Source organism: Sinohyriopsis cumingii, chromosome 3 (assembly GCF_028554795.1).
Source record: "Sinohyriopsis cumingii isolate HCF-2022 chromosome 3, ASM2855479v2, whole genome shotgun sequence".
Classification (NCBI taxonomy): domain Eukaryota; kingdom Metazoa; phylum Mollusca; class Bivalvia; order Unionida; family Unionidae; genus Sinohyriopsis; species Sinohyriopsis cumingii.
The window spans coordinates 62,237,261-62,253,205 of record NC_142963.1 but is presented as its reverse complement, the minus strand read 5'-3'; the positions used below and the strand labels follow the sequence as shown (position 1 = coordinate 62,253,205).

General features: G+C 37.4%; 2 protein-coding genes across 8 annotated transcripts in view; one reads left to right on the top strand and one right to left on the bottom strand.

Moving 5' to 3' along the window:
• LOC149802969 (NADPH-dependent 3-demethoxyubiquinone 3-hydroxylase, mitochondrial-like) overlaps positions 1 to 15,945 on the bottom strand; it is an 85,106-nt gene that overhangs the window by 26,324 nt on the left and 42,837 nt on the right. For 2 of the 5 annotated variants that reach the window (XM_089952508.1, XM_089952509.1), the window contains exons 2-4: positions 12,731 to 13,009; positions 10,913 to 11,027; positions 8,262 to 8,346 (exon numbers count right to left, since the gene is read on the bottom strand). In XM_089952508.1, the coding sequence (XP_089808634.1) occupies positions 8,262 to 8,346; positions 10,913 to 11,027; positions 12,731 to 12,994 (464 nt within the window). In that variant the 5' untranslated portion in view covers positions 12,995 to 13,009. Of the gene's footprint in view, positions 1 to 8,261; positions 8,347 to 10,912; positions 11,028 to 12,730; positions 13,010 to 13,276; positions 13,404 to 14,208; positions 14,357 to 15,945 lie in introns of those variants that run through there. The other 3 variants (XM_089952506.1, XR_016420118.1, XM_089952505.1) reach the window with 3 other exon arrangements.
• The window catches only part of LOC149802968 (uncharacterized), a 76,797-nt gene continuing 75,589 nt past the window's right edge, over positions 14,738 to 15,945 (top strand). For all 3 annotated transcript variants that reach the window (XM_089952500.1, XM_089952503.1, XM_089952499.1), the window contains exon 1: positions 14,738 to 15,604. The gene's annotated coding sequence lies outside the window, so the exon portion shown is untranslated. The remainder of the gene's footprint in view (positions 15,605 to 15,945) is intronic.

Below are 15,945 nucleotides of genomic sequence, written 5' to 3'. Positions count from 1 at the left end.
AATATTTCCACGGGATAGAACAGTAAAGTATATCCCGGGGGAATTCCTGGGAGAGGATGGTTTTCTCGCGGAGAGGAAACTATTTGATGCTATTGCCTGCTTGTGTAAAAACGACCCTGTATCAGTGTGGTTACTTCGCAGCACTGAAAACGACATGGATACCTTTGATCAGTTTGTAAGACCAAACGGTGAATTATATCGCACTGAAGCGTTTCACAACAAAATGAAAAAAACCGCCATGGAATTTGAAGAGCATGATGAACAACTGCTAACAAATTGTTTTACGATTCCATCGGTTGCGGCTCATGTTGCAGCAAGGAAAAATGCGTGGAGACCAACGCGCAAGGAATTTCTACCGGATGTACAATCCAGTTGTTTGGAATACTATCACGGTGGACTATGGAACACTGAATACAACCGCGACGCTATGATTTCCGTTGATATGGTTGCCTGTTATCCAGCAAGTTTTCTCGGGTATGGATCCGCCGCTGAGTACTTTAAACGATTTGGACACCCCAGACATGAAATGACTCGTGTTGCTATTAATGGACCACTGCCTGATTTTGATTTAACCGGATTCGCTCGCATAGTATCATTTGAATTCGCAGCAGGACTTCATCGCTGTTGTTATATTTGGATCGGTAGACACATGGCTGAAAAGAAGTGGCTGCCAATAGCGCTGTTACGGTATATGATTGATTGTAGCATGCTTGTATCGTTGATTGTCAGCGACGCGATTATATCATACCGGGCGCAGACTGAAGTCTGGTTACCAGAACCAGAGCGTCTAGATAGCATAATTGACGAGTCCAGAAAACACATTGATGCCAACGAGGAATATATCATCGAATGGTCCAAAAAGATATTCAACCAACGAAACCGCGAGGCAAAAGATCTCGGTAGAAGAATAATTGGTAAGTTCACACAAGGTGGAAAAAACTGCGACTACAAACGATATTGCTCACGGCTGATTATAGATGACGCAGAATATGATTTCGTAATCAAGGACGCAGTGGCAAAAAATAGATACGTGAACTGCAAAACAGCTTTCTTGTCCAATGGAACAAAGTTGGGTACAGTTGTTACTTACGCCGATGGAGACAGCCCCGCGTATCCACATTTGAGGGCGTCTATGCTGGGTTACGCCGCTATCAATTTATTCTCGATGATAAATAGATTTCCCGACACCGCGGTTAGAGTAGCCGTTGATTCATTTTATATAGACGTAAAGTACAAGGGAAACTTAGCCGAGTTTACTAGTCCGGACGAGAGTTGGGGTATATGGAGAATTAAAAATGAAATACGACGCGATTATTCCCCGTCAGCAAATGTCACCGTTGAAAACAATTACTTACGCGGTGATAATTTATCAGAATGGTCTAATGCACCACCGTGTTCTGATCCAATTTGTAGATACAAAACAGTTTATTTAAGCGGCTGTGGCGGGTCAGGAAAGACGACTCGGGCAATTGAATTATTTCAAACGCGGGCAAGTATAATCGTGCTTACACCGACCCATAGACTAGCGCGAGAGATAAAACAACGAAATGTTGACGCCGTTACTTATCACAGCTTTTTTCGATACAGCGGCGGTGAGTGGACTCCTGATCGAATGGGGGAAAAATTTATTCCTGAGGTTATCATCTGGGATGAGATATGTACTGTTTCGTTAGATGTTTTACAAATGTTTCTTGAGTGGTTGCTGCGCGCGAATACAGCGGTAATCATGTGTGGCGACCATGGCCAACCACCACCATTTGTCGGCGAGGGTCCACATGATTGGTTAAAGGGTTTTGTGGACTATTATGAAGAAACCGATACTGATTACCGAGCACTTGATGAACAACTGCGCGAGGTTAAAAAATTAATCAGATTACAGCCGGATAGAGTTCAATGTGAAATAATCCGCGAGGTGATTCCGGAAACGCCGTTAAATGAATTCTGGGAAACATGGAGACCAAACGATTTGATTGTAGCGAGTAGAAAGATAGTCAGAGACACACTTCAGCGGAAGTTGTTTGCGTTGCATAAGGAAAAGTTTCCAACGCGCCCAGTGCCGTTATGTTATAGACCCGCGGATACACGGCGGCAAAACATTGAAGTTGAAATCCCGGGCCCAACAGCGTCAGGGACAAAAAAACAAATTCTCGTGCTGAATGATATTGTGCTCGTTGATATCAGCGTCGTCGAGGGCGCGCTACGTGCTGATAAATCCCCGTGGACGCTAGGATACGCAACGACAATACATTCCTCGCAGGGATTGACTATCACGGATACAATTGTTTGGATGGTTGATAATCGCATCGAATGGTCAAATCTAGTCTATCTTGCAGTGTCCAGAGTACGGAAGATAAATCAGCTTCGAAGAATTGTTATTGACGAAGCCAGTGACAACGATGACATCATCGATGCAAGCGTCATTGATAGAAAACTCTCGGGTTACCGCCAACAGGATAAAAAAAAACAGCGGCGTTTTGATATTGATGCCGAATTAATAATTGCGTTACGACAACAACAGAATAATCACTGCGCGAGTTGCAATTGTGTAATGCGCTGGCGTTATTCGGATAAAGACGCTCGCCAATTTACCGTGGACAGGATCGATAACAGTCTCGGTCATATCCGTGCTAATGTGAGGTTAACTTGTCTTGAGTGCAATAGACGCAACGGCGCTAGTTAAGACCACGCGGGGGCAATTGAGTATCGTCAGGTATCACTTGTAGTTGCTCGCGAGTAAACCCCCGCTGTGAGGCAGTTGAATCCAGTCTATAGATCGGTGGTCTACCAGTTGATCGTGTTATCGTTGATATGTTATGTGTGGTAACACTCCAAATAGGATCAGTAGCTCTTTTTTTACCGCCTTCAAGTTCTCCTGGTTCATATAAATATCTAACAGTGACACTGCCGAGAATCGGCTTGGAAACGCTATCTATTTTTGATCTTCCGGGTATATACTTTTTTTTAATCGCGTCGCTGGGCTTCATGTTGATTGCTCGGGTAATCTCGTTATTTAACGCTGCAATTACGCCTGGTAATCTTTTAACCCATTCACGAGATCGTTTTTCTTGGATGAATTCCTTCGCGTATTGATACCCAAATAACCGTTCAGCAAGAGTCCGATTGAATCGTTCAACAATTGCCTGATCACGATGTAGCGCAGTATGACCTCGTCGTATCGCGACGCTATGATGTTTCAGCGTTGATAAAACAGCGCCGCGAAATTCACTACCAGGATCAACTTGTAATAGATTTGGCCAGCGCAGAGGACCCCTTCGGTAAATCCGCTCAAACGCATCGGCTACTTCAGTTGCTGACTTTGTTTTTAACGGTTCCACTTGTTTGTATCGACTCGCAACATCAACTACGGTTAGCGCGTATTTGTAACCGTTGTCATGCGGCAGAAATAGTATATCAGCCTGATGAACTTCATTAGGTACGCTGACATCAAAGCGCGAAAAGTTGATTTGTTTAGGCGGTGGTAGATAAATTTGCCATATAGCCTGTTTGGATAACCAATTAGCCGCAACGGCCTTTGTTACCTTTGCAGCGCTTGCGAGTTTACCAATTGCGGCCTTCCCCTTCCAGTATCCTCTCGGAGAATAATAGATGGATTCCATGTTGTTATTATAAACGCTAGCGTTTTCAATTACCAGCACGAGAAGCTCCGCTTCCAATCATTAATTTACCTTTCATAGCCGATTTTACCAACCATGAAGCCAATTTTTCTTTGAATGATTTATCAGGAATAGCATTTAACGCGTGAATTAATTTTACATCCGTGATATGACGCTGTTGCAGATCACCGCTACGATAAGCTATATCATGTATCCGACATGCTTCGTCGATAGCGTTTATTGGATACTCACTGGGTCGCGGCTGATTTTGATCATCGAGTCTGATATCTAATCGTGTTCCGGGGCCACAGTAGCTATATCCTGGGAGGTGCTTTTCTCCTGGATACTTTGCCCAGGGAGTACCGGGCAGTTTTGATAACTTGGCTGCAATATCACCTCCTCGCTTTTTTTTAAAACGTCTCCGGGTCTAGCAGAAATAAATCTAAATTTCTTTGTACCGCATTGTACACACTTACCAGTAAGCGCCGATCTGTTATTTCTTGTTGTAACGGTTGTCATATCATTTGTGCCAGTACGCACTCTACACTTCACACAATATAGATCCATAATTTATGTATAGAGATATGAATATAATTGATTTTTCGGCGACTAAAACAAGAGAACCAGTTAAGCATGTTGCAGCGTTACCAAACTCGATCCGGATGATTATCATCGGACCATCTGGATCCGGCAAGACGCAATTGTTACTCAATTTAATAATGAGATGGATGAAGTGGGATAAGTTGTATTTAATCGCCCCTAGCGTGGATGATCAACGATGCTACGAGGTGTTGAAAGATTTTAACGAGAATGGATCAGCGATCGCTGAAAAAAATGTTATTGAGTTTATTACAGATATCAATGATGCACCGGGTATTGATGATATTGATGGCGACGTTAACAATCTAGTCGTGTACGATGATGTTATGTTAGACAATCAAAAAAACCCAGCTAGGATATTTTCCAGAGGCAGGCATAAAAACACCGACGTGATATATGTCACTCAACGATACACTCAGATTCCAAAAGTAATCAGAGATAACTGTAATATTCTTGCTGTATTCAACGGCGTTGATACACACACACTACGAAATATTTGGCAGACATGGTGCGGCGGTGACATGGACTTTAATGGTTTTCGAAACTTTTTTAGTCATGCTCAGTCGACGACGCTGGGATCAGCGCGCAGAACCAAATGACGTCACCGTCGTGTAGGATGGACCGACGTCGTTTTTTTTTTAACAGGCGCTGACTACACCGGATCCGCTGAGTGCAGAAATATTAATTAAGCCAAATGACGATTGGACAAAATGTCGGATTCGCCCCCCCTGCTGCTACAGGTCAGTTATCCTCCTTTTATACCTCAAGAAGAGCACAAACACACATCTTTAAAAGATGGCTCCTTCTCACCTGTTAACATAAAATCACTTGATATGGATTGTCTAATGGCTGCCCTGGTTTTCACACAATATTCCAAGTCAACGTTTAACTTTATCAGGTAATCACTTAGACTCTAATGTTATTGTGATGTGGTGGAGGTAACTAAAAACTTGGATACTAAAGTTCTCAAAAATGTCTTCTCAAGCCATTACTCATGATGATCTTGCAAATTATATATTTCAGAATACATGAATTTTTGCCTGATATAGAGATAGCAAAAAAAGATAACTGATTCCCTATTTATAAATTTTACACCTGGAGTCTTTTTGGTCCTTGGAAAAGTGTTGAGGAATTCCTCAACCTTATGATATTCTTAAATCTGACTAAGAAAAAATAAGACTCATTTATAATAAATTAAAAGATATTATGGTTGATTTTTATTCAGTGATGTCAAAAGAAAGTTTCTTGCGAAAAAAATTTTTAAAATAAATCAATGGAGGAATAAAACAAGATATTTAGTGAAAACTGAGCTCTTTGCATAATCAAAAATCATCAAAAGACAATCACATAAAATCACTGGATGGAAACAAGTATACTGCAGGTGCTGTAACATATTCTGTTTGATTTCATCAAAGATATTAAAGTAAATTATTCACAAAATACAAACAAGACTCCCATGTATGAACTGGCAAAAAAGAATTTCCAGGAATTTAAGATAAGACCATTTCTTCCTTTAAATGTGGGTGTTGAAACAATCTTTGATATTCTTCAGGGTTAACAAGATTTTAACAAGATCTAGCAAGATTTAAAAGTAACTGGACTTATTGGATGTCAACTTGGTACCATTTTTGTTTAGGAGCAACAAGACATTGCTGGTGAAAAACCATGCAAATGTGACTTTTGGTTTTGGAGAAACAATGAAAACAAGAGTTTCAAGATGGATGTCATAGTGACATATTCAATATCAGACTGGCACAATTTCTGTTTAGTACAACAATACATCATAAGAAGTCTTTTGGTGAAAGTTCAATGTCAGCATGATATGCCAACCATGAAAAGTAATGGTAACAAGATTTTCAAGATGGCCATGGTGACAGTCATAACAGAAATGGAATTGGCACTATTTTCATTGCAAACAAGCTTGACTTTATAAGAAGTCTTTCCGTGAAAACCCCATGCTGATATGACCATTCATTCTGGAGAAACAGTAACAAGAAGATTTACAAGGCAGGCATACTGAATGCCTGAAAGGCACCATTAGTACCAACTAGACAGAAGAAGAAGTTGTTCAGTAAAATCCCCAAGTTGATATGACCATCCATTCAGGAGGAGTGGTGATAACAATATTTTCAAGATGGCCATGTTGGACATGAAACTGACATAATTCTCATACTGGATGAACTATATACAGCATAAGAAGTCTTAAAAACCTCATGGCAACTTTACTTTTTATTCAGAAGGACTAGCAATAAAAGATTGGAGATCAGATCGGCACAATTTTGATTTAGGACCAGCTAGACATTATAACAAGTTGTTGTTGTTGTAGGGTTTAATGCCATTTTTCAGCACACGATAGGCTATACATGGCGACCAGTATTAATGGTGGAGGAAGAACCCGGGAAAACACCGGAAAGAACCACCGACCCTCGAGAAGCTACTGGAAAGCTTTCTCACATACCCACATTGGCCGAATCCAAGACTCAAACCTAAGCAGACAGAGGTGAGATGGCAGTGATCCGTAACGGAGAGCGCTTTAGACCACTTGGCCACTCGGGGCCCCTATAACAAGTCTTGTAGTGAATATTACATTTGGTTCCAGAGAAGTAACTATAACATTTAGCCATACTGGAAAAAAGATCAGCCACATTTTCATTTGTGACCACTTAACATAATGCTGATATAGCCATCCATTCAGGAGGCATAGTGATAAGATTTTCAAGATGGCCATGCAGGTGGCCATATTAACCATCAGATCTGCACCATTTTCACTAAGGACCAATTACATATATATTGTTATGTATATCTGATTTAACATATATTTATTTCAATTTAATTGTTTGTCAGTTTTTAAAAAAAAATATTTTTCATTACATGATATTGTAATGTAAATTTATTCACTAGAGATGATACTTTTCTTAGAAAATAGTTTGACCTTTGACCTTGACTGGTAGTTAATAAACACCAGGTGTTGATCTAAATCCTGACCTTGTTTCAGAATTTGTAGCAACCTTCGTAAACAAGTTCTATTTTATTTTAAAATGATTGGTTGTTTCCAAGGTCATGATGGGACCTTGTCTTTAAGATATAAACAACTCTTTTAATTTTTTATTTCTTAGAGTAAAAATGATTGGTTTTCGTCAGGGTCACACTGGGTAAACATGAGCTGTAACAAGTACTTGCTTCTATAAACTTCCAGAAGATGATCATGTGACCCTTGTTTAAGTTTTAGAAAGACCTTATAATCCATGCTTTGGAGAATTAATTTCAGCAGAAGTTGGGTCATTAAACTGTTCATTGTATGTTGTACTGTTTGGAGTTATTTCAAATTACTTGGATTCAAAAGGATTAATTCCATTATTTTTCTGGAAAATATGTGTGCTCATGTAATACTGTGGAACAAGAACAGTTTTTAAAAATATGTATTTAGGTATCAGAAACTGAAGTGATAATTCTTATTTCTACAAGGAACTGTAGACTTCAACACTGCAGATTGCAGCATATGTCATTGTTTTCCATCTTGGATTCTTCATCGAGATTTGAACGTGAAATCAGGAGAACATTTTGCTATTAGGACTACTAAAATTTTATTCTCTGATTATTTTTGGATTTGATTCTATAAAACCTTAAGTTCATATTTTTTTCATTGTTACAGAAAAAAATTATTGTATTTTTAAAAGCTTGTTGTTTATACTCTTTCTTGTGTTACTGTTTATTCGAGCCTAAACAAGTGACATAAGAATATTCAAAATCAGTTATAAAAGATATACACTTTGTCACTTCAGGGCTTCAAACTGGTGAAATAAGACCAGTGACCTGTTTTTATTTCAATCATTTTCTTTTGCACTGTTCATTATTCAACCCATGACCACTATTCAATATATAACAAAAATTAAATGATGTAAATATTCTGTCAATTTCCATCTAACATCCTTAACCATGCATAATTTGGAAATACAAATCAAGGCCTTAAAAAGTACAAAGCAATTCATTAACCTGCTGTAACATCGAGGTTCCAAGTTTAAATTCAAGTTTAAATTTGGGCCCTACCTGTTATAGTGTTCTCCAATCACGGACTCCACTGCTACCGTGCAAGCCATGGCTCCTTCCTTTCCAAGCAGGGCTGATCCTGCTCCTGAAATATACAACAGTATTGTCTTAATACTGGATTAGTATCACATATTACGTATAACAAAAGGAACCACTATATATTTAAGCGTGAAAGGAATGTGACAATACATTTAAGTACAAATGCCAAGGAATGTGTCACGTTTGCCTGCCCGTGATTACGTAAGTCAGGAACAAAGGAATGGATTAGAGCAATGAGTATGTCGACCCTACACTGTTATAGCGAATTTGTTTGTTCAAGAACCCTTCGTTAGGTGTTAACACTAGCATATGGATGTTAAAAGCTTTGTTCTAAGAACAAAGGACCCTCGATGCTATTGTAAATCTCTCCACTTAATAGATGGCCTGAGGCACGTCTGTTAATCTGGACCAAATGGGGGTAGAATTGATATCCAATCAGAACTGAGGAAGGGCGGGGACATCAATTCGAATCAGAACTTAACAGTCATTTGAACTAATAACGAATTAGTGATTCGTAAGCTGTCGTACTGGTAAAGCAGAATATACTCACTCCGAGGAAGCCACTCATGATTTGGCAGGAAAACTCTTAGTACATTCTAAGGACAGAAAGCTTCGTAAAGGAAGCTTTTGGGGACAGTAGTGAAGTCCCGAGTCTCAGAGAGACAGGATAGAAATAGGTGGAGAACGCCGGAAGGAGAAATAGAGAATAGAATTAGGTGGGGAACAAGCCTCGTTGAAGGAAGGAGAGAAAGAAAAGGAGGAGGAGAAAGGAAGACAAAAGGGGAGGTGGACAGGAAGAATTGGAGAACGCCGGAAGGAGGAAAGCAATTGGCGTAGTAAACTCAGATGAGTAGAAATCAAGTACAGGGGAAAGCCATCTCACACTAAAATCACGTGATGAAATAGGTTGTCACATGGTCAAAAGGAAGCAGATTGGTTGAGAACTTAATATCGTTTAATTTGTATTATGTATTAAATTGTTATTCTTTTGGATTTCACCTTTGTGTTCTTAATTTAACTGTCGGTATTGCTGACTGGGGGCTTGGAGCTTTACCTCTCTCTATCACTAATTTCACTTCCTACAAAATGAGCCACCGTGGGAATTCCACAGTAATTCAAATAAATATTGGGAGCACCCCACCCCAACGCATAACAGGGAGTCACATAGAACCTCACAGAATGTAATAATACATTTAAGTGCAAATGCCAAGAGATGTGATAATACATTTAAGTGCAAATGCCAAGAAATGTGATAACACATTTAAGTACAATTGCCAAGGAATGTGATAATACATTTAAGTATAAATGCCAAGGAATGTGATAATACATTTACGTCCAAATGCCAAGGGATGTGATAATACATTTAAGTATAAATGCCATGGAATGCTATTGACCTAAGGTTTCTCAATTAAAATTGCTCTCATAGTGTTACACAGTATGGTTGATAAACCTGAGCATAAAACATGGTTAAGATATAAAGATATAGAAAGCAGTGATTACATTATGCACACACACACACACACAAAAAAAAACAAAGACAAAAATGAAATAAAATAAAATTCAGATTTTTACATAGTCATAAAATAATGCCTGAGTTTGTTGTTGTTGGTATGTGCTGAATGCAATTTGCAGCCAGTATAGGAAGAACCCATGGGAATCTATTGGCAAGCCTTCTCACACACCAACACTGGCCAAGCCCAAGACTTGAACTCATGCTGACAGAGATGAGAGGTCAGTGATCTGTAACAGCAGACATCTTAGACCATCCAGGGCCCCAGCACATGTTCGCATGCAGTAAATTATGTATTACTGCTCTTATGTAATCAGTTACTAAATGCATTTTTAAGTGCACATCAAATACCAATATAGGTCTGAGTACAGCTGACATGTAATGCTGTTGTTGTTGTTGTGGGGTTTAATGCCATTTTTCAGCACATGATAGGCTATGCATGGCAGCCAGTATTAATGGTGGAGGAAGAACCCGGAAAAACCCCAGGAAAAACCACTGACCCATGAGAAGCTACTGCCAAGCTTTCTCACATACCCACATTGGCTGAATCCTAGACTCGAACCCACGCAGACAGAGGTGAGATGGCAGTGATCCATAATGGAGAGTGCTTTAGACCACTCGGCCACTTGGGGCCCAACATGTAATGTGAATGACACATTATATGCCTGCCCTCATTTTTAATAGTGCAGAATTATATGTCTACCCTCGTGTTTAATAGTGCAGAATGAAAATAATATGGACCACACTGTTGGAATTGGTTGTCTTTTACAATTTTATATTTCTTTATTTCATACACTTAAACTTAGTATACATGTAATTCTTAATATTAAAAAACAAATTATTTTTAACTGGCATTCAAGTCAATTATTCTATCATAGTGAAGAAGGAGACACTTAACATAACAAACATTTAAAAGCACAAGATTTGATTAAGCATGGAAACTGAAACTATTTTTTATGTATAGAATATAATGCAAGCTAGTACAGATTTAATAAAATCTAAAAGAATGTAATGTCATGAAAATATTTAGCATTTTCTAACTTTTCAAAAATAATTGGATTCAGCTTTAATATTATGCTTTTAAAACGTAATATTCCATTACCCAGGACAAATCCAGCAATATTCCAGAATGGGAGTAAGGCGGTGGGCCTCACACGTTGTTTCTTCATTAACTCTTCAAAGGCATCTAAATGTTCCTTTTCTTGCTCATGCATCTCCTTAAGAAAAACAAATAAATGTATGAAAGAATTATTTATTTGTTTGTTACTATTATTTTTATTATTGCTATGGCACTTCATTATATGATCCTTAATCATAACAAGATCCCTATTATAAGGCAGGTACATTTTGTGGTGGTAATATATATATGTATTGTGTTATAATGATGAATGCTGTATTATTATTACCATTACCCTTTCCCTTTGTAGATATTATTATTATTATTATTATTGTTATTAATGGTCATTATTGGGGACAGAGGTACTAATATATCAGCTCAACCAATGTGCTATACTGATTATTATTATCATTATTATTATTATTATTACTGTAAAACCTGATTTGAAAGATTTGTTCTGGAAGACCACAGAAAGACTACAGAAGCCTTTATATGTAATGGTGTAGGCAAGGAAAATCTTTTGTGCAAAATTCTGACTTTTATGTATCCAACACTGATACATAATGAAGGTTTATTTTCTCAGATCACTGATATTTAATCTGTCCATGTAGCTATGTCAATCAGTGCAAAATGTCCTGTTTGTGGGACTCTTTAACTTCAACTAATTCATGTTTTATGACGTAAATGTGTTGCGACAAATGATTATTTATTACTAAAAAGAAAACTCAATCAGGAAGTTTTTGCCAGCATGATCACACGACATGGACATATGAAGAGAGACAGCAGTCACATGACCAAAGATAGCAGTCATGTGATGAAACAGCATACACACATTCATTCATCTAGCTAGGCCACTAATAAATACCAAGGCAATGTTACTACTGTAAAGGTAAAGGAATGAAACTGACAGCTACTATGGTTGATTTTACAGTTTTGGAGTTTCTCTGTTTCTTTAGAGTGCCAACCAACTTGTGGGGTGAATGCAATAAAATCAGCAATGGATACCATAAAGTCCACAATGGTTGCAATGATTGAGTTCCACTTGACTGAATGGATTTCCACTAATCTTATTGGACACCTACCATCTGTAGTAGACACCTAATCCCGTGCCCCTTATCCACACACAACATATGGAGTGAGCAATCTGAAAACCCATGATATGTGTACAATATTTGTCAAGATGCATCCCGTCTCCAAGTTCTCTAAGTTTCATGATTGCAGATATGTACTCAGGGAGCCAGAAGTAAATGCAAAATCTTAACCAAGAATGCAGAAATAATAAACATGTACAAAATTAGCCAACATTTAACCCATTCCAAAACTACCAAAAAGGACCTAGGAAGAAGGAACAGTTGAGATAGAGTGTGACTGCAGTAGTGCGCATGCATGTGTGTATGTGTATTTTTATATGTGCAGATTCCAATACCAATCATAGTAAAGCAGTTCCTGTCTACATTGTTGAGATTTACTAAAAATCATTTAAACATGAAATATAGATCATAGTCACATATTTTGAATAAATGATTATAATCCTAGACACTGATGTCCATGTATATGTACATATAAAGTTTGATGAGTTTAGTGGTAACAGAATCATTGACATGGGTGGCATACTGAATATACCTCTGAAATGGTCAAGTCACATCAATAAACAAATATTAACAAGTCTACATATTACCAATCAATGATTCTTTAAGTGACATGCTTTTATCCACTCAAAACTCAGTTGGGAAGTGGATAATAAAGGTTAATCTACATCAGAGGAATGATTCATCCTGTAAAACTTTGCCCTTTTACACAAACCCTAATAACTGGACCGGAGGCTGTTCTTCCAAGTACTGCAAGCTGACCCTCATATATCCTCCGAGCCCCAAATTCTCCAGCATGGTCAACTCGGATAATTTTATCAAGCAGGGCACGAGTTTTAGCCTCCTTTGCTCTTTGGCTTAGACCTCTCTGATAGGTTTTGATGACAACAAGGTAGGCCCTTCCAAGTAGCTGGGGATTATTGCTTAGGTGTTGGTTGAGGCGAAGGGTATAGACTTTACTCAAGACTTGTAGTGACATGTTTTTAGGGTATTTCTGAAAAATACAAATGTTGAGGTTCATTACTATGTCTATTATAACATTTAATTTTAGGATGAGTAAAAAGTGATACAATCTTGCTGAATTTCAATTATTAATTATGATCATAAATGATGGAAGTTAATTAATGAAGCATGGGAAGAATAATGCCATGGTTTAGTTTCAGTTATTCATACTGATTACAGTTTGTTAATTTTTACATGAGAAGACTTGACTTTGACCTTATTAATACACACTTTGAACAATTACATGCAATTTATCTACCTGTGCAATAGTTTTGTCTTCATACAGGCTTTCACTTCTTTTTTCTTACAATCAATGCCTTCTTTGAAGAATTTGAGGGTTTCTGTGAAATTTGGCCATCTTCTGCTGACTAGCTTTTGAGAAGTACCTCAAAGAAATGTCTGTTTTTAGTAACAATACCCATACTGAATCACAAATCATCATCATTTGTGATAAAATGAAAGGACTGCATGCAGGGATGCTTTCTGTCAAATTTAGTCAAATTCTGTTCAGTAGTTTTTGAGAAGTCATTATAAGTACTGATTTTAAAAACGAAAGCAGCAAGGCTATATACTAGACCAGCAAGTTGTTCTCCACCTTTTTTTTTTTTGTTTGACTGGCCGCCAGTCAAACAAAAAAAAAAAAGGTGGAGAACAACTTGCTGGTCTAGGCTATATACATAAACAATGACTTAGTTTTACACACTTTTTATATCCTTAATTCTTTAGATTTTTACACCTTAGGAGGGTACAAACAAACAGGAGGGTATGCACATATTATAAACAGAACATTTTCCTTTTATATGGTTTTGAAGTCCGATAAAACGGCCGCTAAAACCGGTACTGATATTGATAGGTATATGTTATGTAAAATATCTGAGTTTACATTATTCGGAATATTTTGGGCTCGTCCCTAATACAGTGACCGGTAGACCAACAAATAGGTCTCCGCTTTTTGTATAAAAAAAATTTTTTTTTTTCTTCTGACATTGCTACCAGAAATGTCAGCTGCAAAAAAGCGGAGATCTACTTGTTAGTCTAATTGATGGGTAGACATGCGAATACGGAATAGTCGTTTTTTCCCCCTCCACTTCATGCACACAGCGGTCGTCTACACACTTTCCGAAAGTTGGTACCCGGTGGCCATGCGAACAGATACATAATACAGTTGTATATTTCAAGTTTTATACTCACATATACTGCAATATTTATAAAATGAAAACGGTAAATGTAGAATCAACAAAAGCCTTTATTTCAATGGCACGCTTATGAAAATGTCAGGTTCGACATGGAAGCTGACATCTTGCAATTCCGCACTTGACACGAATGTATAACGATAGAAATACTCTATAAATATTTTTCCCGGATGTAATACGATGCCGGAACACATCGTAATAATGAATCGTCAAAATCTGGATAAGAAATGTTATATGGTTGAAATGAGATATTGTCGATCCCATCGGGTACTTGATACTATGTTTTACAGTATACATATTTATTTTATAAGATGGAACTATGATAATTTGATTGTTTTCAGCCTGTATTGAATAAAAAATAATCGCAATGAAAACCATGACAGCATCATTATGTGTGTATTACTCCTATTGATACTTCTTCTTATCTTCTCACTCTCCTACATATTTTTGAATAGATCTGGACACGGGCATTTAAAAAGCTTTAAATAATAATAATAACAACAACAACAATAATAATAATAATAGTAGAAGTAGTAGTAGTCGTAATAGTAACGACAAATGTATGCAGGCTACATGCATATATACAACATAACGTTTATGCAGTCAATAGCTACATGCATATATACAACATTACGTGTATGCAGTCAGTAGCTACGTGCATATATACAACATTGCGTTTATGCAGTCAATAACTACATGCATATATACAACATTAAAGGCAAGCACATAGCTACAATGACATATGAAGGACTTGAAACTGAAATGCAAAGCACGCATGCAATTAAGGTAAAGGCAGCAACGTGTTTACTTATGGAACATTCTGCACACTGTTGGGGAAATCTATAATAATAATAATAATAATAATAATTAATAATAATAATAATAATAATAATAATAATAATATGGTTGATTTATAAGCACTTCAGTTTTTCGAAGTGGGAAGTTCAGACGAAAAACAGTGTATGAGAGAGAGAGAGAGAGAGAGAGAGAGAGAGATTCCATAATAATATACTTTATCCGGGATACAAATACAAGAACTATTTTTTTGTCTGGGAAGACACGTACGTCAGCAAGTCTTTGCGATGAAAATAACTGTATTGTTTTAATTAATCAGATGGATATCCTTTGTGGTCAATTAAATTAAAACAATATTTAATCCTGGTTTATTTTCAAATTTGTTTTAGGTCTTCATAGTGTTTTCGTTTATTTTTTAACCAATCAAATCTCTCTTCATGACACTCTGGACTTCCCCTAAATTGACAGGTGGCAATGAATGGCCTAGTTGAGATCATGTAATACCTTTGGAGATTACATTTGACTGTTGGGAGTGTGATTACACTGAATTGACAACAGGCTAATAGAAGGTCGTAGTTAATGCTGAGCTCATGCAGATGGTAAGAACTCGGTTTCTTATACATTTATTGGCTGTTATTGTAATCCATAGAAATACACAAAGTTCATAATTTATGCAAGCAATGAATGAAAACCATGACTCATATACATGAGACATTGACCCCCAAGAACGCATGCCATTGTTAGTTGTATAGTGCACGTACTGTTAGGTTTACTCTCTGGCTTTCTTTATTGACCTTTTATGTTACAATTTTCCGTATGTAACGTAATCAATTTACCAACCCTTTCTTTGTCATAATTGTAACTCTTTATGGAATTTTAGATTAAAACTGTAAATTGATTTCTCTGCATGCAAATTTTAGATCAGAAATGGAATTTAGAT